Below are 26,817 nucleotides of genomic sequence, written 5' to 3'. Positions count from 1 at the left end.
AAAGACTTGCCCTTTCCTAGATCTGCATGCCATATGTCGCTGTTTATTTTCATATGCCCTTCCTTATCCATTTTTCACCACTCTTCCATTTCACACAACCCCTTCACAAAGCAAATATATTTTGGCATTTATAACTGGCCTTTTGTCTCTAGTGGGACACTGTGGTTACTTTGTGAATTTGGATATTGAATATTCTCTAATTTCAGGCCCCCGACTTTAACTTTCTCCATATTTTTTGGAAGCATACATCCTAAACAGATTCCTAGAGAATTGTACTATCACTACATTTGTCAGGATATTTAGTTAGGCCTGATCATGATGTTCTTTTTAGAACAGTGAGAAGCCCTAATATTTGCAAATTCTGTTTATGCTGTGCTTTTGTTATACCTGAAGTCTTCAACATTATTTGAAGAATGTTGGCTCATTAAAATTTGTATCACTGCATTATTTATGAAAATGGCTTAATTCTGTCTTAATTTGCACCAACAGACGAGGTAGCCCTCTCTTGATTGGTGTACGAAGTGAACATAAACTCTCTACTGATCACATTCCGATTCTCTACAGAACAGGTAAAAATTAATCTTACATAATGCCATGAGGAAACTGTATAAATTGAGTGCAGTAGATATAAAGAATTGTTTCCATTAAATTGAAATGAATGCCTCTTTGGTTAGATCCACACATATGTATATGTAGTTCTGTCTAGACATGAAAAGGATTTGTTGTTGTAATTTCTCTGACGAGTAGAATTTTTTTCTGTTGTATATCCTTAGCTAGGACTCAGATTGGATCAAAATTCTCACGGTGGGGATCACAGGGAGAAAGAGGTGGGAAATGCACTCTGCATGGATGGGGAGGAATCTTACCTCTTTTGTTCTTTCTTTACTAATTCTTTGTTCTTGGAGTGAATGAATGTGCTGGGCCTCTAAAAATGTGCTTTTTTTAATGGGGAAACATATTTTGACATTTTTCTAATTTGCAGAGTATATTTTGTCTGTCTGCTTTTGGCATTTAGAAAACTGCTTTTAATAATTTGTTTCTTTAAAATTTCTGAGATTGAAATTATAAAATTTATTTTTTTGTTTTAAGTTGAAATCATGTAAGATACATTATTATAAGTATGCTTACATTGAGAAAAGAGCATTGTATGTTAGGCTATTGTAGATCGAATTCATTGGTAGTTATTTGAATACTGTATCCTAACTTCTCATAAAATTATGTTTAAATGGTCTTTATTTTATGCATGACACTTTACTTTTAGATTTGTATTCAACATCTTGATTGCTTTGTTTGAAATTGGAGTCTTTTTTATTGTTTATGTTTGAAGTTTATTATTTTTTTATAGGACTTTCAGCCATACAAACTATGGATCATTTTATTGATATAATTAGACCCCCAAAATGGCATGCTCTTTTCATTTACTTATTAAAAGCTTTCCATGTAAAAGATAGGGAGTGGTAAATTCAGAGAATTGAAACCCATATTATTAATGTATAATTCTTGGTTTCTTGAAAAAAAATAGCAAAGGACTCTAAACCTCTTCATCTTTAGATAGTGGCTGCTTTAGCTTTTTTATTTAAAGCAGAAAGTTACTTCCTTAAATAGCCTTCGACCTTGAAATGGTAGGATTTCTTCTTACATTCTCCTCCCTCTCCTTCCCTTTTCAGAAGACAAACTAGTTTACCAATGAGGGTATAGAATTTTGGATCCAGAGTTACAGATTTCTGTTAATAATCCTGCTCCTGTATACATTACCTTTGTGTTATTATCTTGCACATTTTCTTAGACTGCTTTTAGAAATAACGGAAAAACATTGGCTAAGGTCTTAAGAAGTTAGACGAGAAACTTACCATGAGACATTTTATTTAAGATCAGGCATTGTATTTTAGTGACCTTTATTTCTCTGGTTGCTAGTATGTAGATAACGTGTGGCTCAGCAAAGTTTCATTTAAAGAGTTTAGCCTCTTATTGAAGAGGCTGTGTAAAGGGGAGAACACGGGATGGCTTTTAGGCTTTTGCTATTTTCTCCAGGTGTAACAACGGACAAAATAAAGGGGATGGTCATAATTGTGTGCCACTCAAATCAGATGAGATAATTGTACGGCAAAACATTTTATGGATTGTAACAGTTGTATAGGTATCAAGTGGTAAATGTTTTTTTTTCATTTAAATAGGCAATGCTATCTTAAATCCTTCTAAATAATATAATTAAATATACCTTGTCACTCAAAGAATGACATTTGGAGAAGGAGTATAGTGAAACTTGATACCTTTAGGGCATTTTATAACCAAAACTGGTTGTATTTATTTTGAAAATGTAGGTGCTGGGCTATCCTTCTGCATGTTTTTTGATTTACTTTTTTTACACCAGTAAAATTCATTCTTTTTGATGTGCAGTTTCATGAGTTTTGTCAAGTGCCAATGGTTGTATAACCACCACAATCAAAGTATAGAGCAATCCTGTCCTGTGAAAGTTCCCTCCAGCTGTAGCTCAGTAGCCAGCCCTTCCTTGTTCCCATTCCCAGCCCTTGGCAAACACCAATCTGCTTTACCCTTCTGTAGCATTACTTTTTCTAGGATGTCACCTTACACGTATTTTTTAAAGTGTAATATCTTTTTGCTGTTGAATTTGGATGGAAAGGGCTGTTTTATTTTCATGTCTGAAACACACCAAATAAGCATGGATTGTGGAGAACTTTGGGTGTACATTTTTACAAAATTTTTTTTAAGTTTATTTTTTGAGAGAGAACACGAGTTGGGGAGAGGGAGAGAAGGAATCTCAAGCAGGCTCCATGCTGCCAGTGCAGAGCCTGATGCGGGGCTTGAACCCACGAAACCACAAGATCACGATCTGAGCCGAAACCAAGAGTTGGATGCTTAACTGACTGAACACCCAGGCGCCCCTGGATGTGCATTTCTAAGAATAATTATAAGCAAGTCTTTTATAGACATGCATTTTAGACGACAGACACAATATGAATTTTTGCAGGTATATTTATAGTGTCCTCTGGCCGTTGTGTCCGTAGGTTATAAGGTCTGGTATGTCCTGATCTCAGGTAAAGGTGCTTTTTTGTCTCTCTGACATTAATATAGATTTTAATTTATGTGATTTTTAAAAAATATCTTTCTAATGTGTCAGACTTCACTTTGCTTTCCAGTTTTGACTTTAGTTGCGAATGGGCAAAAAGGAAAAAAAATTCATTCACGACTTGACATATTAAGTAGAGATCCCATAATTCTAAAGTTCTAGATTTAAAAGGATATTATTGAAGGCAGCTAGTCTCTCCTTTGGTGTCCTGCCCACTTGTCCTTTTTAGTGTATTCAATAAACTTGTATCTCTTAAAAAAAAGTATATTATTATTGCAGAAGGATCGTATTTTATCCTGACTTACAAGAAATGTAAGAAAATCCAGTTTTAAAGAAAGAAGAGATTCTGGTTTTATAATATTTCCAGTCCTTAGCAGTAGGTGCTATATATGGTATACCATGGTTAGAGAGTTTTAAGTATCTTTGTTTTAAAATCAGAATTAGTGTAGACTGCAACCTGATTTGTTATGCTGACTTTTAAAACCTAGAGAAGTTTTGTTATCAGATAGTAAAAATCAGTATGCCACTAGTCTTCACTTTATTTTTCATTGCATAATTTTGACATTTTTAATGTAATTTTTATGATAAGTTTAGGTACACAAACTTATATGTATTCTGTCAAGTTATGTATAAGGTTAAATTAAGATTAGGCCTATATATACTTTTGATTTAAAAAAAGAGTGATATTAGTGAATTATTTGCCTTTTACCTGGAAAAGAAATAGTTAAAACATTTGTAATGTAACACTTACCTGCCACGCTCTCTTTGATAGTTGCTATTTCACTCTACACTTTTTGTCTGTTCTTGTTGGCTTATTGCATGGAAATAAGGTGACCTACCTAGCATTTTTAAATTGCTGAAATTATTTTGTGTTGCTATGTTTTTTTGTTGATTTTGAAGAAAATTATGTGTATTTCTATATTGGCCATGATCTACGTGTTTGCTGATTGTGTTACCTCTGTGCTCTAGGGAAGGACAAGAAAGGAAGCTGTAATCTCTCTCGTGTGGACAGCACAACTTGCCTTTTCCCTGTTGAAGAAAAAGCAGTGGAATATTACTTTGCATCTGATGCAAGGTGAACTTCCTTCCTTGATTCAGAGAATCTTAGCAAAACTTTTCATGTTATAGAAACCAGAAGTCATTTTGTATATATCTCGTTATGCTGTGTAAGAGAATTTTGTCAATTAGGGAAATATAGGTGCCCTTTTTAGAAATGGGCTTCCTAAGAACGTTTTTTTCTCTCAATTCAAAGCATGTAGGTCAGTTTTCCAAGAAAAGATAACAGTACTTGAGACTTGTTCTAGCATATTAACTGATATCTTGTATATTTTTCGTCTTCTTTTTGGAGCCTTAGCCAGGTCTTACAGGGAGGAGAGATTTTAGGTTGGAATTTAGAATAGAATGGGTTAGTGTCCCACCAGTTACAGTATAGTTGCTAAACCACTGTAGTTTTAGTCCAATAAGGACACTCACCTTTTTAATTCAGAAGTAATATGGATTATAATCACTTTTATAAAAGAAATAGTACTAGACTAAGACATTTTGAGTGAAAAATACTGTGGGATGCTTAGATGCATTTATAAATGGAATACTAATAGTGATGAGGATAAAGCAGAATTGTTCACATTGCCAACAAGTATTTGGAGTCATTTGTTGTGCCCTAAGGGGATCTAACGATGAGATAGGTCGCAGGTTAGATCATGCCGGGAATGCATTGTCTCTGTGGGAGAACAAGCTTCACTGTTGCCTAATTTTTGCAGGTGGTTAGTTAGTGCTGGGATGCTTCATTGTTGTCATTAAGTAGGTTGGTCAGACTTGACAGTTATGGCTTAAACTAGAAATTGCAGAAGCTTATCCTTTTGTCGTTCGCTCAGACACTCATATTGAACACTCTGAGCAAAGCCATGTGGTAGGCTTAGGAGATAATGGTGAGTAAAAATAAAAATATACTTGTCCCATGGGTGCCTGGCTGGCTCATTCGGTGGAGCATTCGACTCCGGATCTCGGGTTTGTGAGTTTGAGTCCTATGTTGGGGGTGGAGATAGTCAAAAAATAAAAGAAAATAAAAATAAATAAATAAAATAAAATAATCCTTAAACACACACACACACACACACACACACACACAACTTGTCCTTAAGGAGCTCTTTCTTATTGGAGGAGACAAATTTTAATCAGTCACACAAGTGTAGAATTCCACCTGTGACAAGAGCTACAGAATGCCTATACCAGGGTGACTTACACTCCTATGGGTAAATTTCTCTAAGGGAATGACACTTGAGAGATAAAAACATATTAGTAGTTGATTAGGTGAAGAGGTAGAGGGAAGAGCATTCACTTTTTGTGAATTGATCAGTATGTGAGAACTCAGGATGGGTAGCAGTGTGGCTGGCATAGAGAGAGGAAGTTTGGTGGGAGTGGAGGCTGGAGAAGAAAGTGGGGTCATGCTTTGTGCTTTGTGGTTTTCTGAAGAGCCAAAGGGAAGCCATCAAGTGTTTTGTTGGGTGAGGGAGAAATCTTGGTTGGAGTTGCCTTTTGACATTCATTTTGGCAGAAATGGAAAACAGATGGAGGGAGATTAGAGGGCATGTGGTTGGATAAGTTAGCAGGTTCCTAGCTCTTGGTCTAGCCAAGAGCTGATGGTAGCTTGAACTGGTTTGTGGTGGTGGACATAGAAGCTTTGAAAAATATTTAGGAGTTAAAATTGGAAGATTTGGTGATAGAATGAGGAAGAAATAGCCATGCTTTCTGATCTGATCTAATTTAATTTGGTTTAGGGTGTTGCACAGAGATCCTTTTATTCATTGTCCCTAGTTAACTGCCCATTGCCCTGTAGGGAATGGCCTTGGTAACCAGAAAGTTAACAGAGATACTCCAGGATGATAGGTTTGTATTTTAACCATGGTTTCTGTGTCTTGATGATAGTTTTATTTGTAATAATCATCCTTGATTGTTGACTGTATTATCTCCTTGAACATTTTATAGTGCTGTCATAGAACATACCAATCGCGTCATCTTTCTTGAAGATGATGATGTTGCGGCGGTGGTGGACGGCCGTCTTTCTATCCATCGAATTAAACGAACTGCAGGAGATCACCCTGGACGAGCTGTGCAAACCCTCCAGATGGAACTCCAGCAGATCATGAAGGGTGAAAGTTTTTGTCGTGTTATAGCTTGGTGTTCTTAATGGGAAGGAGACGTTCTACTTCCTGTTGTAGTGTAGGAATCTGATGACACGGTGTTGACTGAAACCTTCCACATGATGAGTGAGGGGATAACACCAGAGAAAGGGATGTTTCTTTGGAAAATTATCTGCTGGTCTTAAAGTAGTTGTCCTTCAAACTAATTCATGGTTTGTTGTTTTTGATGTTAAAAACACAGATTGGTCATTGAAATGGTTCTTGATATTTTTAAGATACTTTATAAGCATAGTTTGTGTTCTGTTCTTTATTCCTCTCTTATTCTCTCTGCTTCAGTTTTCTCTTTTACAGAAGGAGGAAAATAGGACCTACCTTGTTAAGGTTGTTTTGAGGATTAGTTTATGTAAAGCCTTCAGAACAGTGCCTGACATGCTTAGTGAGCCCTACGTACTGTTTGCTCTTGTTAACTGTTAATGATTATTGCCATCATGGTTTTTATTCTCCTCCTTTGTCATGGGGTCGACGTGGGATAAATGCTGACGTTTATTGCATAACTGCTATATGTTAGGTCTTTCCTATATTAATCCACATGACCATGCTGTGAAGTAGTTGCTGTTCTTACTTTATAAAGAATTTCCCCAGAACCATTTAGGTGGTAAAGGATAGAACCATGATTTAAACCTAGATCTGACTCTAAAACTTAAGCTTCCCACTCCCTGTTTTGCTCTCACTGCATATTTTAGGTATGAAGTTAATAAAGTGAGTTTTCCTCCTTACTTGCTTATTTTTCTTCACATAGGGTAAAATGTCATATGTGAATATTGTACTCTAATGCATGAGCCCTCTTTTCATTTACTAAGATGATGTTACAGGAGGCAGACTTTTAGTTGTGTACAAATTTGTTATTTTAATGATGTAATTTATATTACTTTAGGCAACTTCAGTTCATTTATGCAGAAGGAAATTTTTGAGCAGCCAGAGTCCGTCGTAAACACGATGAGAGGAAGAGTCAACTTTGACGACTATACTGGTAACTACATGCGAGTTATTATTTCAGAGTCTTCTGTGGGGCTTGACATTGGCAGCCTGAAAGTTCATTGTCCTTTATAGCTTTATAGAAAACTGTGACTACAGCCATCAGTGGAGTCCAGTCATCCTTCAAAAGTCCTTCAGTGTATTATTCCACTGATAGGAGATATACCTAGAATAGTCAGATTCATAGAGACAGGTGGTAGATTAGTGGTTACCAGGGGCAGGGAGAGTGGACAAAGAGGGAGTTATTATTTAATGCGTACAGAGTTCCAGTTTGGGAAGATGAAAAAGTTCTGGAGATGGATGGTGGTGATGGTTGCACAACAGTGTGAATGTGCTTAATGCCTCTAAACTGAATCCTTAAAAAATGTTAAATTTATGTTCTGTGTATTTTACCACAATAAAACAGGGGAGATAATAGCTAATGGTTGCCAGAGACTGCAGGGAGGGGGTGGAGAATGACTGCTAATGGGGATGGGGTTTGGGGCAGGTGATGAAATGTTCTAAAATTAGGTAGTGGTGATGGTTGCACAACTCGGAATATACTAAAACCCACTATTTGTACACTTTAAAAGGGAGATGTTATGGTATGTGACATCTCAATAAGGTGGTTATGTTAATGTAAAATGTAAAAACAAATGGCTGGAAAGTCACATTTGAAAGTTGTCAGTTAAAAGAGTATTAGGGTGATCTTCCTGGGGGGGGGGGGGAGTCCTCTAGTGTATAATTAAAAACATTGAACTTCCTTCCACTTCAGAAAACCTTTAATGGGCACTTGCCATATACCAAGGACTGTTCTGGGCACTGGTTCTCCTCTCGTTGGGAAGCTTACACGTATGTGCTCAGCCTAGATTTTCTCTTACCAGTTTCTAGATGAGTGAAGGTGTGAACTTCCTGACAGGTTTTCCGGGTGTCTGCTTAATGCCTTTTGAGAAAACCTGTACCTTCCTGCCTGTTTAAGATAGAGCTGAGAGTGCCACTCTGGTCGTATTTCTGGACACTCTGTCTGGACCTTGTGTCACACGAGTGTGCACACCTTGCATAGATGAGTTTGAGATGGACTCTCTGTGGTCAGAAGATAAACTATTTATTGTGAAATCACATTTTTGGAACCCTGCTCGTTCATCATGACAGTTTAGTAAACAGTTTAACAAGCGAACTGGGCTAAGCTTCTTAGCATTAATTAGTTTTTGAGAAATAATAGCTAGTGTGCAAAAGATCTGTTCCCAAATCCGTGTGTCATATGGACGGTATTAAGTGTCTTCTTTATGCTGTGTCCTGTTAATTGATGGAATTCTCTGAGTAAATGCTGTCTCTGTATTTTTTTATTTTTTTATTTTTTCTGAGCAGCATCATACTTTCTCAACAGGAGAGATTTGTTGAAGCTGAATTATAAACTCAACATCTGTGTTCAGGACACCATGCTGAACATAACAGGGACTATAGGGAAATTATTTCTAATATGGTCTCCTCTTCGAGGTTTTTATAAATCTAGAAGTGGAGTGAATATATAAGTATTTAAAGAAAGGTAAATATGATACCTGGCATTGGAAACAAAGTTTAATGTTGAATTAGGAGTAGAGAATGAATCAGTCTGTGGCTAGGGGCTTTGGGGCCAGGGAAGGCCTCATGAAGCAGGCAGGCATGAGTCTGAAAGATCTGAAAGGTTTAAATCGGTGGAGATGACGTGGGAGCCTTGCAGTTGGAAAGAACAGCATTAGCTGAAGGGGAGATAGTGGAAAACCATCAGCAAGCTGTTGGCGGAATAACGTGTGGTCCAGTTGTCCACATCTAACACTTGAAGCGGAGTAAGGAACATTAAGTCTGGGAAAGAAGGTGGGAGGAGCTGCCAAGGGGGGCCTGGAATGCTCTAAAGTGGGAGGTGCAGGGGGACCGCCTCATGTAGAAGTTGTAGAGCTAGCAGGAGGCTTAGAAACCAGGGTGATAGAGCTTCACTGGATTGAACTGGGTACCAGTCTGCAGTGTGCACTGGAGGGACGAGAGGCCGAAAGGCAGTCACCAGTTCAGGTGTTGTTCCATCCAGGGTGAAGCGAGGGGAAGGAGAGGGGAGAAACGGAAGCTGCGTCTGCCAGTGTGGGGCTGTTAAAGGTGGTTGCACTGGAAGGACTGGGAGCGTCGTAGTAAGGACCGCCTTATGGTATTTATGGAAGGAAGATCGGGGAAAAGATTTAATTCATAAAGGAAGACAGTGAGATAAACTTTGAGAAGTTCATGATTTTATTTATTTATTTTTTTTAACGTTTATTTATTTTTGAGACAGAGAGAGACAGAGCATGAACGGGGGAAGGGCAGAGAGAGAGGGAGACACAGAATCGGAAGCAGGCTCCAGGCTCTGAGCCATCAGCCCAGAGCCCGACGCGGGGCTCGAACTCACGGACCGCGAGATCGTGACCCGGGCTGAAGTCGGACGCTTAACCGACTGAGCCACCCAGGCGCCCCTGAGAAGTTCATGATTTTAAAAAGCACTCTTCTCAATGTTATGTTCCTCATAAAAGCTCTGTAATACAAACAGGATAGCTGTTAACTTTTTTTTTATCAAGGCAAGGAAATTGAGGCTCTGTCAGTTTGAGTGTCTTGCCAAAGGTCACATTGCTGGTCCCTTTTGGAGCCGGACTAGGGTTCGGTGTCCAGTGGTGATCTTGAAATGCTCCATCCCTGCTCCGGTCCTCCGGGCACTCTTATTGCTTCTAGTAGCATGGCCTACCTTATCAGAATTAGGCTTCTCTCGAAAGCATCATCCATTCAGACCTTGGGTGACTCCTTCCAGAACTACCTCAAACCTCCCTCAGCCAGCAGGGAATTTGCTGGTTTTTAGGGAACGAGTTGTCAGGCAGCTGAGCTTACCATCTTATTTCCCTGTCATTGGTCACCTGGAATACAAGTCTCCCTGGTAGTCTTTCTGCTTTTATACTGAGTCATCTTCACACTGTTGCCGTTGGATGACCTGAACACAACCTCTTGATATTGTCTGCTTTCTTCCCAGACCTTTCCAATACATGCCGAGGTCTGTGGAAGAATTCTGCAGGCAGAGGTGCACGAACCTTTGTCTAGTGCAGAAGCCACAAGGAGGCCAGTCTGGCTGCAGCGGCCAGGGTGGGAGGGAAAGTACTAGGAGATGAGGTCAGAGTTAAGCAGGAGACGGGACATGTGGGCACTTGAAGCCATAATAAGGAGTTTAGATTTTATTCCAGGTTACTTGGGAAGCTGCTGAAGCTTTTTGTGGTTTTATTTTATTTTCCAATTTTCTGATTTTTTTTTAAATGGAGAAATATAATACACCCTCTCAGTACTGAAATTTAAAAAGGAGAACATAAAGTTATTCAGAGAAATAAAAAGCAAAACATATGCCTTGGTTTTACATTATGTCCAAGTAAGGTAGAAAAAAGTGTGCAGAAAAAAGTGTCAGACGCAGAGGATGCTGCCCGGTGGTGTGCAGGTCTGTCTTCTCAGCCATCCCCTGAACTGCCCTGAACTCTGGTAGCCACAGTATCTTGGGTAGCAAATTCACTTGGTGGGTGCTCAGGAAATATTAGTTGAATAATGGAATGGACATTGAATGAAAATTTCTCATAGGTAGAAAACTAGCTTTTCGTTGAAGTATTTCTAACACAAGAAGCCCTTAGAAGAACACATAAGTAGCTATAGAGACAGAAAGAGGACAGACTCATTGGAAGGTTTTGAGATCACTTTATGGTTTTAAAGAATCACTCTACAAGGTGGTTTTATTCTGTGTGTGGAGAACAGGCTTTGGGAGGTGGGGATAGAAGAGAGAGTAGTTAGGAAAGCGTTGCTCTTGTCTAGGGCAGAGATGTTAGACCACATGATGGTATTAGAGGCTCCTTTTGAAGGTGTGCTCACAGGACCTGCTGGGGATGGATGTGAGGATGGATAGGGGCAGTCGAGGGGCACTGCCACTGGGTGCTTGGGGGTGGCATTTACTGAGATGGGAAGGACTGAAAGGAGAGGGTTTTATATTGTGTTCAGTGCACTGTTCTGGGTGGGAGCACTGTGCGGGAAACTAACGTAACTAAGTGTTTTCCCAGGTAGCTTAAAGAGATATAAGCAGATATAATAAAATTCACCATTTTTGGTGTATAATTCTGAGTTTTGACAAACTTCCACAACATGATCATAACCATAACCTCTACAGCCATGAAGATGAAGCACAGTTCCATCACCCTAGAAACCTTCTCATGCCCCTTTGTGGCCAGCTCTTTCCCCACCCCAGCCATCACCATCTAGCAATCTCGTCTGTGTCCTGTGGTTTTTGCCTTTGAGAGAAATTTTAATCTGAAGAGAGGAATGGAAAAATGACCAAACAGGGTAGAGTGTGATAAAACCAGAAATGTGTGGGATCCCGGAGAGGTAAGGTTAGTTATAAGTTTGGGAGAGACAGTTAAGTTGTGACCTATTTAATTTTAAAAACCATACAGAACTGTGCTTCCCAAGAGGAGTGAAAATTCTTTAAAATGGTAGTGTTGTTCCCAGATTGGCTGTGGACACTCATGAAAAGTGATTACCTATTTCAATATGGTTCTTTCCTAAATAATTATATACACAAACTTTTATTTCAGTGAATTTGGGCGGTTTGAAGGATCACATTAAGGAGATCCAGAGGTGTCGGCGTTTGATTCTTATTGCTTGTGGGACAAGTTATCATGCTGGTGTAGCAGTAAGTGGATTCTTAAGATTTTCACTGTTTGATGTTGGATATTAGAAGGTATCTGTAACACACCATGTAAAATTATGCTTTGTTATATTATGTTGTCAAGACCAAAATCAGGAGGCATTCGGGGCAGAAATGTTAACAGCTGCTTGGAATTATTTATCAACGGAAGATTTGCTTTAGGTCCTTAGATATCCAGGTAGACCACCTGCAGTGACTTCATGGAAGGCCAAGGGTCGGAAAGGTTTTCTGTAAGAAAAACTTCTGTAGGAGCAGTCGTTAGGTTTTGCTTATTATTATTTTCTTGACTCAGACAGATGGCTGGTAATGTGTTGAGCCTCAACAGGATCTTACTTGGTAGGCACATTTCTGCAAACAAAGAAAGTCTTCTTTTTGTCAGACTTTGTTCTTTAATTACTTTGGAAAGTAAATTTTAAAAAATTTTACTTAGAAAATGCATTCCAGTTCTATTCAGAAATAATTGACATACATCATTGTATAACTTCAAGATGTATAGCATGATGGCTCGACTTAGGTATATTTTGAAATGATTACCACAGAAGGTTCAGTTAACATCCATCTTCTCATAGAGATACCATAAGAAAAGAATATAGAAAGAGATTTTTCTCTGTGCTGAGAACTCTTAGGATTTACTCTCTTAACAGCTTTCCTGTATATCCTGTACAGCAGTGTTTCTTGTAGCATCATGTTGTACATTATATCATTAGTGCTTTTTTTTGCCAGTACAAAACTGGCAGTTTGTACCTTTTACCATCTTCTTCCAGTTCCCCCCCTCTCCGCACCCCTACCTCTGGTAACCACAGGTTTGATCCTTTTTTTTTTTTTAATGAATTTATTTTTATTATTCATTTTCTTATTTATTTTAGATTCCACATATAAGTAAATCATACAGTATTTGTTTTTCTTTGTGATACTTATTTCACTTAACATAATGCCTGCAGGGTGCATCCATGTTGTCACAAGTGGTAGGATTTCCTCGTTTTTCATAGCTGAATAGTATTGCTGTGTGTGTGTGTGTGTGTGTGTGTGTGTGTGTGTGTGTATACCACAACTTCTTTATCCATTCAATAATTGATGGACACTTAGGTTGTTTCCATGTCTTGGCTTTTGTAAATAATGTTGCTGTGAACAGGGGGGTGCAGATATCCTTTCAAGTTAATGTTTTCCTTACCTTTGGATACATTCCCAGAAGTGGAATTACTGGATCATATGGTAGTTCTATTTTTCCCTCTTTGAGGATCGTCCATAGTGTTTTCCATGGTGGCTGTACCAGTTTACAATCCCACCAACAATGCACAAGGGGGAAAATGTCTCTTCAGGTCCTTTGCCCGTTTTTTAATTGGGTTATTTAATTTTTTGCAGTTGAGTTTTATGAGTTCTTTATATATTTTAGATATTAGTCCCTTTCACATACCTGGTTTGCAGATATTTTTTTCTCATTTTGTAGTGTACTTTTCACTTTGTTGATGGTTTCTTTTGCCATGCAGAAGCTTTTTGGTTGGATATAATCCCACTTGTTTACTTTTTAACTAGCTTTTTGTGGTTTAGGTGTCATATCCAAGAAATCATCACCAAGACTCATGTCAAGGAACTTTGTTCCTGTGTTTTTTTCTTGGAAGTTCATGGTTTCAGGCCTTACGTTTAATCTTTAATTCATTTTGAGTTAATTTTTGGGAAGCTGAAATTCTGCATCCAAGATGTGTGTTGGTTGTCCATGCAGAAGCATAGGAATATAATGGTCTTTTAGTCCAGTAAATCAGATCCATGTGTAGTTTTCTTATGAAAATCATTTATAATAATAAATACCATTTATAATACTGTTGATGTCTTATCATGCTGTTGATGTCAACTCCCATAAGTATAGAAGACCCTTACTCAGTTTCTGCTTCTAGGATTGATCGCGAAGTTTATGACGTAGTAGTTTTTTATTTGCTGGGGCGTAAGTATTTATTATCTGTATTTGTGGGAGCCAGTCATTTAACTAGTGACAGAAATTAGATGATTGTCTAGCGCTTGCATCGCAGTTCTCTTACCCACCCACTCCCAAATCACATGGTCTAAAAAAAGGAAAGTCTAGGCAGTATTCAAGGGGAGAGTCCTAAGAAAGTGTTTGTTTTGATCATGGAAATAAAAGAATGAATTAAAGACATGAGTGTAAATGAAGGGCTTGGGCAGTTCACTGGTGGCTTAGATCTATTGTTACTGAGTAAGCCCTTTATTCAGAAATAAAAAAAAATTGATTAAATGTTTCATCTAATGCTAGACGTGAATTTTAGGACAGAAATTTTATGCTATGTTAGAATTCTCTAATTATGAAATTTGAAAAAATGTAAGGTTTGTTTTGTTTTGTTTTTTGATAGATACTGAAACTACTGTAGTTAACAAACATTAGAAGTCCCTTTGTGGTTTGTCATGCAAAATAGTGTCATTAATTCTGTTCTATCTAATTTTTTGGTTTTGTGTGGTTTTTGGTGGAGTCGAAAATGAATGACACATATGCATAGCTGCTTTTTTATGTATGTAATGTGTATCCTGAACAATAACAATCAACTAAAATCATTCTAAGTATAGTTTGCTTTTCAAAATGTTAATTGTCACTGGGTTTTTACAGTGACATGCAGTCAGTGGAATTTATAACAGTAAATTAGTCTCTTAGGATGAAAATACGTCATTCTGTCTATTTATAAAGAGTTGCTTCCACTGAAAGAAAAAGACATGTATTAGCACAGATATATATATCTTGAGATTACTTTTGTGGGATATATTTTAAAATATCTGGTAAGTTGCCAGATTTGTATCTTTCTCTTTTTATTTTGAAGAATATAATTCCAATATAAATATTGTATTGTGAGGGGGAGGTTTGATTTCTATTTGAGGGAAAACATTTAGCATTTAGGGTCAGTAACTTTGCGTATAATTAGTAAGTAAAATACATCAATGGAAAAGGTTAGTTAAAAATAAGATTTTATCTTTGAAGACTTTCTGTATGTGATATTATAACATTGTTAAAAAGTGCCAAACCAATGATAGAACAAAACCATTGAGTTTACTTTTTTTTTAAGTTTATTTCTTTCTTTCTGAGAAAGAGCAAGTGGGTGCATGCGAGCAGGGGCAGAGAGATAATCCCAAGCAGGCAGAGCTCGTACCCCTTAGTCTGCCCTTGTGGAAAAGAAAGTTAAAGGGCTGAGGCACCCTGGTGGCTCAGTAGGTGAGGTGGCTCAGTAGGTGAGGTGTTTGATAGTCTATTTTTGATTTCGGCTCATGTCATGATTATGAGATTGAGCCCCACGTCTGGGCTCTGCACTGATAGTGCGAAGCCTGCTTAAGATTGTCTCTCTCCCACTTCTTCTGCCCCTCCCCTGCTCATGCTCTCTCGCTCTCTCTCTCTCTCTCTCTCTCAAAAAAAAAAAAAAAAAATTAAAGGGCTATGAAGTGAGGAAACCTTTACAGTTGTTTCACTACTGTGAAGGAGAAATGCACTGGTGGGGCAAGAGATGGGGGAGGGGGTGCTTGTGTAAAGAAGCAGGTGGTCTCCACAACAACCAAATGTATGCATCTGTAGGGCCTAAAAATTTTGCTGCCTAAGAGTTTATTTTTGTCTATTGTTTTACATTTTCTGATGATGAGAGTAAAAGGAATTGAATTAGAGTAGAAATTAGCTATATGTTAACTAACTAGAATTTAAATAAAAATTTGAAAAGAAAAGAAAGAGAAATTAGTAAAAGAAATGTTATGATATTCTTTGAATAGAAGCACACTGCCCCCTACTTCCCTACTTTACCCTCCATGCTGCAAAGTTTGGAAATAGTAAGCTTTCTTAAACAAGATTTCTAAAATGTATTGATTTTTTTGGAAAATGGTACTCTTTGTGGATACATAGTATTTTTGAAGTGTTTAATTTTTCACGAGGTGTTTATATATCTGGGGCTATCTCATTTGAAATAGGAATTGTCATTAAAAAATTAGGAATTAGGAAGTTAGAGATAACATTCAAGCTAACTCAGAACAGTGCTTTTTCTACCTTCAAAACATTTTATATGTGTGGGTGTGTTTGCTTATAAGAATATATGCATTGCTAACTGTCTAAAGAGACTTGTATAAATGTTAACAGTGCTTGTATGCTGGCCGGTGGGATAGTCTGTATTTGTATTTTCTAACAATGCTTGTTGTATCATTTTTATGAAAAGTATACATTGAATCCAAGGAAGTCCAGTGAGCAAGAGTATGTGAAGTAAGGTCATATGACCAGGTCATCTTTTCCTTGCAGACACGTCAAGTTCTCGAAGAGCTGACTGAGTTGCCCGTTATGGTGGAGCTTGCCAGTGATTTCCTGGATAGAAACACACCAGTTTTTCGAGATGATGTTTGCTTTTTCATTAGTCAGTCAGGTATGCTAATTTTAAAAACTTGAAGGAAAGGAAAGTCATTCTTGCTCATAATCATAGCATATCTTGGCAGAAACTGCTATTTGAAGATAAATAGGTATTACAGATGACTTGACAAGTCCAGGTTTATTTTGATATTACATAATTGTTTATGAATTTGTAAAATTAACATTTTACTCTCAAGGAGCTGAATTTTCAAAGACAAAGTAGGAAAGGAGATCCTAAAAAGTAGGAAGCTTTTATTAAAAGTTTGGCAAACTTATTATTTTAAGTGCATGTTTTAAATTTTACTTAAATGATATTCTTGAAAGTATAGTCAGTTTTTTGTTTTTGCATCTAAGAAACAGGGTCTGCTGATTGCTCTGTGTGTTACTTTTATCTTCCTTCTTACACAGGTGAGACAGCAGACACCCTGATGGGTCTTCGGTACTGTAAGGAGAGAGGAGCTTTAACTGTGGGGATCACAAACACGGTGGGCAGTTCCATATCAAGGGAGACAGACTGTGGAGTTCACATTAATGCCGGGCCCGAGATTGGTGTGGCCAGCACAAAAGTAAGTCTTGACTTTGTTGTCATGATTATCTAATCATAGTTGTGGTGGAGCACACTAATCTGTATCTTCTGGGTCATTTGTTAGCACTTAACAGAACTCATCAAGTTTACTAATCATTGTAATTATTTTACAACTTCATGGTGAGTAATAGATAAAACACTTGTCATTCTCTGCCTCAGTCCCATCTTGAGGGGTTGAAAGGGCCTCTGCTGGCTATCCATTTATCACTTCTCTTCCTCCTGCCGGTGCCGTGGGGTACATGGTAAATATGATGTTCTCTTCTTTTATTAAGGATAGTTAGGGAATTAGAAAAATAACAAATTTAGAAGCATCCAGTTTTTTTTTTTTTTTTAAACATCCAGTTCAATTCTAATAGTTTTTGACATTTTGACAATAGTTTATTGACATATTTTATTTGCACACTTATAGTTTCTAATAAGTATGACAAAATGTACATACTACCTTTGAAAGTTTGTAAGGGAGGTACACCTTTGGTATAAAATTTGCCTATTTAAAAAAATAAAAATGAATATCCTATGACAGTATCAATTCCTCTTTGGATACTACATCTGTGGAGACTTAAACACTTTTTTTAGGGCCTTAGACTACTTTGCTCTTTGAAATTGGGATATATGTAAATTTAGTATTAGTAATAAAAATAGGAATCTTAGATATATAAATGCAAAAGATATTCTCTTTGCACAAATGCATTACTCTTTGATTTTAGCATTTTTGTTTTTCTGCTTAAGTGTGTAATATTTCTTGCTGATTGTTTAATGAGATACTTAGGTATCAGTGAATTTGATTCTAATTAAAGGTGTGTAGAAGAAGATGTTAACATGTGCATAGCTACATTTGAATTTTTTTCATTAGAAAAAAATTTTTTTAATGTTTATTTATTTTTGAGAGAGAGACAAAGTGTGAGCGGTGGGGGATGGGCAGAGAGAGAGGGAGACACAGAGTCTGAAGCAGGCTCCAGGCTCCGAGCTGTTAGCACAGAGCCCAACGCAGGACTTGAACTCACCAACACTGAGATCACGACCTGAGCCAAAGTTGGATGCCCAACCGACTGAGCCACCCAGGCGCCCCTGAATTTTTTTCATTTTAAAGAAACTCAGAAGTTTTGGGGGAAGGAGAAATTTGTGATTCTTCTGTAAAAACTCTGAGTGAGGTTTTTTGTTTCTTGGTTACTTTGATGTTGCTAACACTATAATTTGCAGAAAGCTGAAACCTGAATTTTCTCCATGTGGTAATTAAAACATGTACGTTGTTTGTGCTTGGGTTTCCATTCTGTGCCTGAATAAATAACCAGCCGCCCTCAGCAGCAGCATACAGAGTTTTGGAACAGTGTCCAGACAGACAGCTTTGATCAGGGATTGGCATTCCAAGGCCCCTTTATTCACAACACATGGCGAAACAAGGGCTTCACCGTGGGATATGTGGGATGTGGGGTCACACCACTGAATGGACGCTATGACTTCCTTTTTATTAAAATCTTTCTTGAACTGTGAGCTGCCAGGGGAAGTACAATTTTTTTGATTTCTAATTCTGTTTCTCACAGAAACTTTAATTTTTCTCAACATTTTATTACGATATTTTCAAACACACAGCAGAGTTAAAGGAATTTTATGTTAACACCCATATACCTATCACCTGGATTCTACCATTAACCTTTTCTTCTATAGCTTTATTGAGGTATAAATTTCACACCATAACATTCACTAATTTTCAGTGTATAGTGTTAGTAAATTTGTGTAACTGTCACTACAGACCTGTTTTAGAAGACTTACTTGAAAAAAAGTTCCTTTGTGCCCATTTCCAGTTAACCCCTACTCCCGCCTCTTAGCCTCAGCCTGAGGTAGCTATAATTGCTTTCTCTTGCTATACTATGTCATTTTCTAGAAATTTCTTATAAATGGGATTGTATAATGCATGCCTTTTGTGTCTGGCTTCTTCCACTTAACAGGACGTTTTTGAGATTTTTTTCATGTTGTTATTTCTAGCAGCAGTTCTCTTTTTTGCAGGTCCTTTTAAAAAATCTTTTTATTTTGGGATAACTATAGGTTTATAGGAAGTTGCAAAGATAGTACAGAGAAGTCCATGTACTTTTCACCCAGTTTCTCCAATGGTTACATCTTATGCAAGAAAATAAGCATCTTTTCATAGTAGATATTTTAATTAATTTATTTTAAAAAATGACTTCCTTAAAATTCTTAGTAAGCCTAGCAGTTTAGTCTTTCTTTAATTTTTCTTGGATTCTTTAAGTTTTCTTGGATTCTAAATTTTGTTTTCTTCAATTGCCTTAGACATTCTAGGCTTGGAGTTGTACAAGTTTTGCAGTTTTTAGTAATAGGCTGTTTCTGAATGGCAGATATGTTTACGTGTTAATAGGTGATCAAAAACGTTTATTATTGGTCCTAATCCCTGGCCCCGTGATGGAGCTAGCACAAGAATTCTATAATCTTGATTACAAATCCCCAACTTTGCCTAAAAAACTGTCAGGGCTAGAGAGAGGGTAAGTTTCTCATAATTTCAGATCATAGACAGTTTGTGTTTCTGTAGGAATTGATGGGCATAAATATGCAGGTTTAGCAATTTTTGTATGTTATTGCAGGTGTTTAAAATTTAACCACAGTACTGACTTTTGTTGAATTTTAAAAATAAACCGATAATAACTTTTTGGCCTAATAAAAAGTAAAACCAAGTTTAAAAGTTCAGAGTCAACATTTTCCTGGTAAATTCTTTCAAACTTCAGTAAGTTCTAAGTGTGAGGTGTAATTTGCTTTCCTCATAATTTGTTTTCTGGTATATATTGATGAAATGAAAAGCATGAAATTGTAAATTAAGCTGTAATAAGAATGCAATGGAAAAATATGTGCGTTATTCTATTCTAGGTTAAAGTTATTCTATTTAATATTTATATTTAAAAACCAGTGTTGAGATGTCTTAAGTCCAAATAAGGAAATGTTACTATGTAAAATAACATTTTTACTCAGGTAAAAACCATCTGATTGGTTTGAATTGGAAACAGTTTAGGGATCCCATGGGTCTCAGATACTGGGTCTCTCTCCCTGTCCTGATCATATGTTTTGTGATTAATTGGTTTATTGAAAAATAACTGTCAGTAGGAAAAGGTAGACTGGAAGGGACTGGAGTTTAAGAATACAGATGTGCTCGTTAGCCTGGAGGCTGGGGGCTGTGAATCCACTTCAGTGCTGTTGGGGGGGGCGGGGAATCACAGCCTACTGGTAGGACACATGGGAACACAGGGACAGGTAGCTGTGAAGGAATTGTATGAGCAGCTAGCAGCTGGGAGGTCCAGCAAGGGACAATAGGGAGTCTCATTTAACTACTGGGAAGGTAAGGAGCATTAGCAGACTGTGATTTTTATTATACAAGAGGCTCATTTTCCACATTATGACAGGAAAATATTCACTAATGAAGTGATTCCTTATCCAGAGAAGAGTAGTAGAAATTCAGCCTATAATCTACAAAAAAAAAAAATCGGAATAAATTTCTTAATGTTAAAATTATATATAGCACTGTAGCTGACCACACCGCACTATTCCTAGTAATTTAATAATAAAATATAAGGGGGCACTTGGGTGGCTCAGTTGGTTGAGTGTCCGACTCTTGATTTTGGCTCAGGTCATGATTCCAGGGTTGTGGGATAGAGTCCCGTACTAGGATCCTTGCTGAGTGTGGAGCCTGCTTAAGATTCTCTCTCTCCTGAGGCTCCTGAGTGGCTCAGTCAATTAAGCGTCTGACTTCAGCTCAGGTCATGATTTCACGGTTCATGAGTTCAAGCACTGCATCAGACTCTCTGCCGTCAACTCAGAGCCCACTTTGGATCTTCTGTCTCCCTCTGTCTCTGCCCCTCCCTTGCTTGCTTGCTCCCTCTCTCAAAAATAAACATAAAAAAAAAAAAAAAAGATTCCCTCTGTCCTTCTCCCTCATGTGTGCGTGCTCTCTCTGTCTCTGTCTCTCTTTCAAAGTAAATAAATAAATAAGAACCTCAAATGCCTGAAATATAAAATATAGTTTCTCTAAATGACTGGTGAGTTAAAAAGGTCTCAAAACTGCTATTAAAAAGACTTCATGCAAAAATAATGACAATGAACAAACATGGTTCAAAATTTAGAAAGTGCGGCCAAAATGATCATTAGAAGTAACTTCATAGCATTAAATGCTTTACTAAAAAAGAAAAAAGAAACCCAAAATAGCAGGAGACAAATAATAGAGAAAAATGAATGAAACAAGGTTCTCCTTATTTGCAATCGACAGGACAGACTACCTGCAGAGCTTAAGAATACCAAGTAAAAGATTTCTTAGAATGAAGAATTCATACAAAGTGCTTTATATAAAATATATACAAGATATTTTCCTATAAATTGACAGTGGCTACTTAGAAAAGATATGAGGGGTGTGTTTGGAGGAGGGATTCTGTTTTCAATAGCTATAAAAATACTTACAACTCTACCAAGCAGTGTCTAAGATGCTCCCTAATAAATACTTATTGAGTAGATGAAAACTGTAACTTTACGGACTTTTACATTTTTAGCACAAATTGATGCAAATGCTGTGTTTCTGGATGGGAAGATTGTTTTGTAAACAACTGACAGATCTGTGGGACAGAATTAGTAGTTCTGCAACATAACTCTGGTATGCTGTGAGAACTGAGGCTACAGGAAATGTCATGAGCCAGTAGAGAAGGGTGGGCTGAAATGGAGGGAAAATTGGCTATTTGTAAGAATAAAACACAAGTTAACACCTTGCACTAAAATAAATTTCAGATGGACTGAAAAGAAAAAAAATTGAATAAAAAGGGACAACGAAAACAACAGAATTAAGAAAATTAATAGTACTTAACTGATGCTAGAATGGAAGGACTAAGCCTAACAGTACTACTTAACAGTTAAAAAAAATAAAACTTCTAAGTTAATAAATCCATTATAAAAAAAGGTTTACCCCAAACTGGGAAAAAAGTATTTGAAACGTAACAATAAAGACCTTAAGACCAACTAAAAAAAACAAAACAGAACTCCCACACCCCAAGTGCAGAAACAAGTGAAGAACAATGAAATTAAGTCTTCAAAGAGAAAACATAAATGGCCAATGAACATGAAAACAATCTTAACTTGTCAGATTCAGGATATTTGTGATAAAGTAGTATTGAGAGGCCATTACCTAGCAGGCAAATGGTAAACATATACGCATCTATGCATCTCTCACATTCTCATACAGCTAATGGGAATGAAAATAGTCTTGGTAGTTGACAGAAAGTTTTATTTATTTATTTATTTAGTTAGTTATTTAGTTAGTTAGTTAGTTAGTTAGTTAGTTAGTTAGTTAGTTAGTTAGTTTTGAGCACAGAGCCCCTGATGCAGGGCTCAATCCTGTGGACTGTGAGATCATGACCTGAGTCGAAATCAAGAGTTGGATGCTTAACTAACTGAGCCACCCGGGTGCCCCATAGTTGACTGCAGGTTTTAAACATTCACCATTTTTATGGCCTAGGAAAATAAATGTCTTTTAGTTCAAACTTTTATGAGTAAAAGTTTGTTTTGAACCTGTGTGTCAGCTGTCATGCCGAGTGCTTTACACTGGTCTCATTTCATTCTCATGATAACTTTGAAAATAAATGTCCCTTTGACAGGTGGGCCATCTGAGGCCTAAAGAGATGGAAAGCTGCTCAAGTTTCAAAACTGTGCCTCACACGGTAGTAAACAAGAAAGAAGGCAGTCTTCCTTGGGAAAGTGCTTGTGATTTAATGGAGAATAAGAGCAAGTTATAAAATTATACCTACTAATTAAGTTTAACTATTTATTTTTAAATTTTTTAAATATTTATTTATTTTTGAGAGAGAGAAACAGAGAGGAAGCAGGGGAGGGGCAGAGAGAGGGAGACACAGAACCTGAAGCAGGCTCCAGACTCTGAGCTGTGAGCTGTCAGCAGAGTCCGAGGCGGGGCTTGAACCCACAGACCTCCAGATCATGACATGAGCTGAAGCCAGACACCTAAGTGACTGAGCCACTCAGGTGCCCCCCCACCTTTTAAAAATTTTTTTTTAATGTTTATTTTTGAGAGAGAAGTTTCTTAACCATTTAAAGAAAAGAAAGGCAGTGAAGATTAGAAGGCAGTATTCACAAATGTTATTAATACCATTATTAAAATGTAATTATTTCTAAGATTGAGGATTATTCTTATTTCTACTTACCTTTCTACAATTGAAGCAAAAAATTTTTTTTTAGCCAAACTGGGGATGGGGATGGGGGAAGGTGGCAGTGAGCAACAAAGTATATTGGCAAAGGTTAAAAAATCCAAGAACAATTTTTATTTTATTTATTATTATTTAACAAAAATTTTAATGTTCATTTTTGAGAAAGAGAGAGAGAGAGAGAGTGAGAGAATGAACAGGGGAGGGTCAGAGAGAGAGGGAGACAGAATCTCAAGCAGGCTACAGGCTTTGAGCTATCAGCACAGAGCCCAATGCGGGGTTCAAACTTACGGATGGCGAGATCATGACCTGAGCTGAAGTCAGACACTTAACTGACTGAGCCACCCAGGCACCCCTCAAAGAACAGTTTTTTAAAAATCCAACCAAACCAGTGTAAGTACCTCAGGGATTCTTCAGTGAGTGCCTTGCTTTTGACTTCTATCAAAAACTTAAATTGGTCGTGCATGTGCAGAGTTACTCTCTGCTCGCTTTTCCTTTCTAGTGCATTAGAAGGAACTTCTGTTTTTGTCTTTGGAAATAAAAGTTAGGTCATTCAGAAAGGAAGAATAGTGATAGATTTCTCAAGTACTGGTCCAGTTCGCTGTTACTAATGCTATTTTAAAAAATGGGCAATACATATTTGTAAAACTAATGGGAGGAAAGTCTTTATTTTCATCGTTTTACATTAAAAATTCCAAGTTCTTAAAACGCAACTGCAGCTAATTGTGCTTTTTTGCGTTGTTCCAGGCTTACACCAGCCAGTTTGTGTCCCTTGTGATGTTTGCCCTCATGATGTGTGATGACAGGATCTCCATGCAAGAGAGACGCAAAGAGATCATGCTTGGATTGAAGCGGCTGCCTGGTACGAAGATCCTCACACAGTACATTTTTGTTGTCCGAGGAAGTAGCTAACGGGCAAAGTTCTCTTCTTGCCCTTGACGCTGTGGTTTATAGCTATTTAGTCAAAAAGATCTTTTTTGCCTATGTATTTAAAAATCCCTCACTGAGATCACAGAAGATAGAAGCACTAGTCTTTTGTTGGTTGCTACCAGTATATTATTGTTACTATATCAGTTCAGTTTATTGTCCTTCTTTCATAGACTTTGTTAATATTCTTAACAGATTTGATCAAGGAAGTATTGAGCATGGATGATGAAATTCAGAAACTGGCAACGGAACTTTATCATCAGAAGTCAGTCTTGATAATGGGACGTGGCTATCATTATGCTACTTGTCTTGAAGGGGCACTAGTAAGTCTTCTCACTTGTAATTTCAGTCTGTTGGACATGAGGACCTGGCACGTAGCCATAATTTTTAAATGGAATGAAATAGGTGGAACTTTTGAAAATGCCTTTGTTTTTATGTACTCTGATTTGTTATCTTGAGAAAGGGTAACAGAATACTTAATTCAAAAGTGAAAATCAAGAAAAGTACATTTTAGTGTGGTAATTTGGGTTTAGCAAGTAACTTGGTTAATTTGTTGTCCAAATATGAATAAATAAAAGATTGAATTTTTTCTAGGTGTGAGATTTAATTGAGGTCAAGCATGAGGCAAGTAGAGAACAGCCACCGAGTAATATGAATATATTCATGGTCACCTAAAATCTTCAAAAAGTTTTTGTGGTTTTAAAACTTATAGTTACTTGTTGAGAGTTTAGAAATAATGATCTATTAACCTGTATTTACAGGTCAGTGGTCCTTTAATACTTCTGGATAAATAGTGACTTCAGACACCAGATGTTTTGTGTAATATTTACTTAAGAATGGGTTTTTGAAAAACAAACTGAAGACTAATCTAGTTCTTTCCTGTTAGAAAATCAAAGAAATCACTTATATGCACTCTGAAGGCATCCTTGCTGGTGAATTGAAACATGGCCCTCTGGCTTTGGTGGATAAGTTGATGCCTGTCATCATGATTATCATGAGAGATCACACTTATGCGAAGTGTCAGAATGCTCTTCAGCAGGTGGTTGCTAGGCAGGTAAGTTAGGGGCTGCTGTGAGGGGACCCTGGGTTCTCTAAGAGTTGGGTCACTAAAGCTTATTTGAATTTTATGACATTTAAAGTGATAATCCAGTGCCTGGTAGGAGGCTTAGAAAACATGTTTAAGTTTACATGTGAAGAATCGGAGATGCTGAAGAGTTTTGACGGGACCCGGCTCCTAGATCTCATAATAAGCAGAGCCAAGACCAAAACTGAGGTCTCGTCTCCAGATCTTGTCCTATTTATTAGTGTATGCTGCTCCCTCTTAAGTTAATATTCTTAAAAGTATATTTCAGGAGGAACTAGGTTTTACATTAATATTACAGGTGCTGTGCTTAACAGTTTTCTTCAGATCATTTGGCTTTTATATAAAGCCTCAAAGATATTACTGTCTGAGCACAATGTAGTGGTCATGAAGTTGAGCTTTGAGGGCAGGCCGACTTGGATTCGAGTACTGAGCCGGGTATTTCTTGTTTGTGTGAGTTTATTTTTTTTTTTTTTAACGTTTATTTATTTTTGAGACAGAGAGAGACAGAGCATGAACGGGGGAGGGTCAGAGAGAGAGGGAGACACAGAATCTGAAACAGGCTCCAGGCTCTGAGCGGTCAGCACAGAGCCCGACGCGGGGCTCGAACTCACAGACAGTGAGATCGTGACCTGAGCTGAAGTTGGATGCTTAACCGACTGAGCCACCCAGGCACCCCTTGTTTGTGTGAGTTTAAACCCATTACTGAATCCCACAAAGTTTCCGTTTCCTTGGCTATAAGTGAGATCAATCTGATTTACCACGTGGGATTGTGAGTCAGTGAGGCCACATGCAGATGTTCAGTGCAAAATTTGCACATTCACGTGCAACAGCCCTGCCTTTGCTTACCAGTGATGGTGCATCTGTGTGTGTGTGTGTTTCTTTCCCAGGGACGCCCAGTGGTGATATGTGATAAGGAAGATACCGAGACCATTAAGAACACAAACAGAACAATCAAGGTGCCCCACTCCGTGGACTGCTTGCAGGGCATTCTCAGTGTGATCCCCTTACAGTTGCTGGCTTTCCACCTTGCTGTGCTGAGAGGCTATGATGTACGTGATGGGCCCCTGCAGAAATCTTGGACTTTTTTTTTTTTTTACCCAGTTCACTTTCAGCGTTTTCCTTTGAAATTTTTAGCAATAGCATTTGGGAAATCCTTCAGATATTTATCTGTCACCTGTTAAAGCGGCATGGCCCGATTTGTAAGTTACATCGTAACCTTTTCTTACATATAGAACCTGAAGGAACTTTGGACCCTAACTCCGAGATTAGAGATGACCTCCTTGGGGAACACCTCTGTGTTTCCTGTTTCTTTTGGGGTAGCTCTTGGCAGTTCTTGTTTGGGACGCCCCCACGCACCACAGGACCTGGCATTCCTGGCCTCGCAGTCACTCTGACCATCGAACATCCCACTCTTCCACACTTCCAGTGTCCCCTGAGAGGGCTGCCACCTTTATGGAGGACCGTGGGAGCACTTCCTGTGCCGAACCTGCTCCTTCAGGATCCTTTTTCCTCTTTTCAAGACTTTTGAGATACATTATTTGATTGTATTTTCCCATTTTAGTTCTTTGTAGTGTGTAACTAACATGGTTAATGAACATGTTGTTTTCTGGTTTTATATACAAAAATAATTTGCTTAGAGTAACTGCTCCTCTCCCCCCAGTCTATACAATATTCAAATATCGC

The 26,817-nt window shown here is 37.7% G+C and overlaps 1 protein-coding gene across 1 annotated transcript in view; it reads left to right on the top strand.

Annotated features, from left to right (window-relative positions):
* The window catches only part of GFPT1 (glutamine--fructose-6-phosphate transaminase 1), a 55,884-nt gene that overhangs the window by 23,555 nt on the left and 5,512 nt on the right, over nucleotides 1-26,817 (top strand). The window contains exons 8-18 of the mRNA XM_042981616.1: nucleotides 490-569; nucleotides 4,058-4,163; nucleotides 6,074-6,237; nucleotides 7,163-7,258; nucleotides 11,856-11,953; nucleotides 16,236-16,356; nucleotides 16,749-16,906; nucleotides 23,871-23,985; nucleotides 24,246-24,373; nucleotides 24,937-25,104; nucleotides 26,022-26,183. Coding sequence (XP_042837550.1) covers nucleotides 490-569; nucleotides 4,058-4,163; nucleotides 6,074-6,237; nucleotides 7,163-7,258; nucleotides 11,856-11,953; nucleotides 16,236-16,356; nucleotides 16,749-16,906; nucleotides 23,871-23,985; nucleotides 24,246-24,373; nucleotides 24,937-25,104; nucleotides 26,022-26,183 — 1,396 coding nt within the window. The remainder of the gene's footprint in view (nucleotides 1-489; nucleotides 570-4,057; nucleotides 4,164-6,073; nucleotides 6,238-7,162; nucleotides 7,259-11,855; nucleotides 11,954-16,235; nucleotides 16,357-16,748; nucleotides 16,907-23,870; nucleotides 23,986-24,245; nucleotides 24,374-24,936; nucleotides 25,105-26,021; nucleotides 26,184-26,817) is intronic.

The sequence above is a fragment of the Panthera tigris genome, chromosome A3, assembly GCF_018350195.1.
Source record: "Panthera tigris isolate Pti1 chromosome A3, P.tigris_Pti1_mat1.1, whole genome shotgun sequence".
Classification (NCBI taxonomy): Eukaryota; Metazoa; Chordata; class Mammalia; order Carnivora; family Felidae; genus Panthera; species Panthera tigris.
This window is presented reverse-complemented; position numbering and strand designations above follow the sequence as displayed.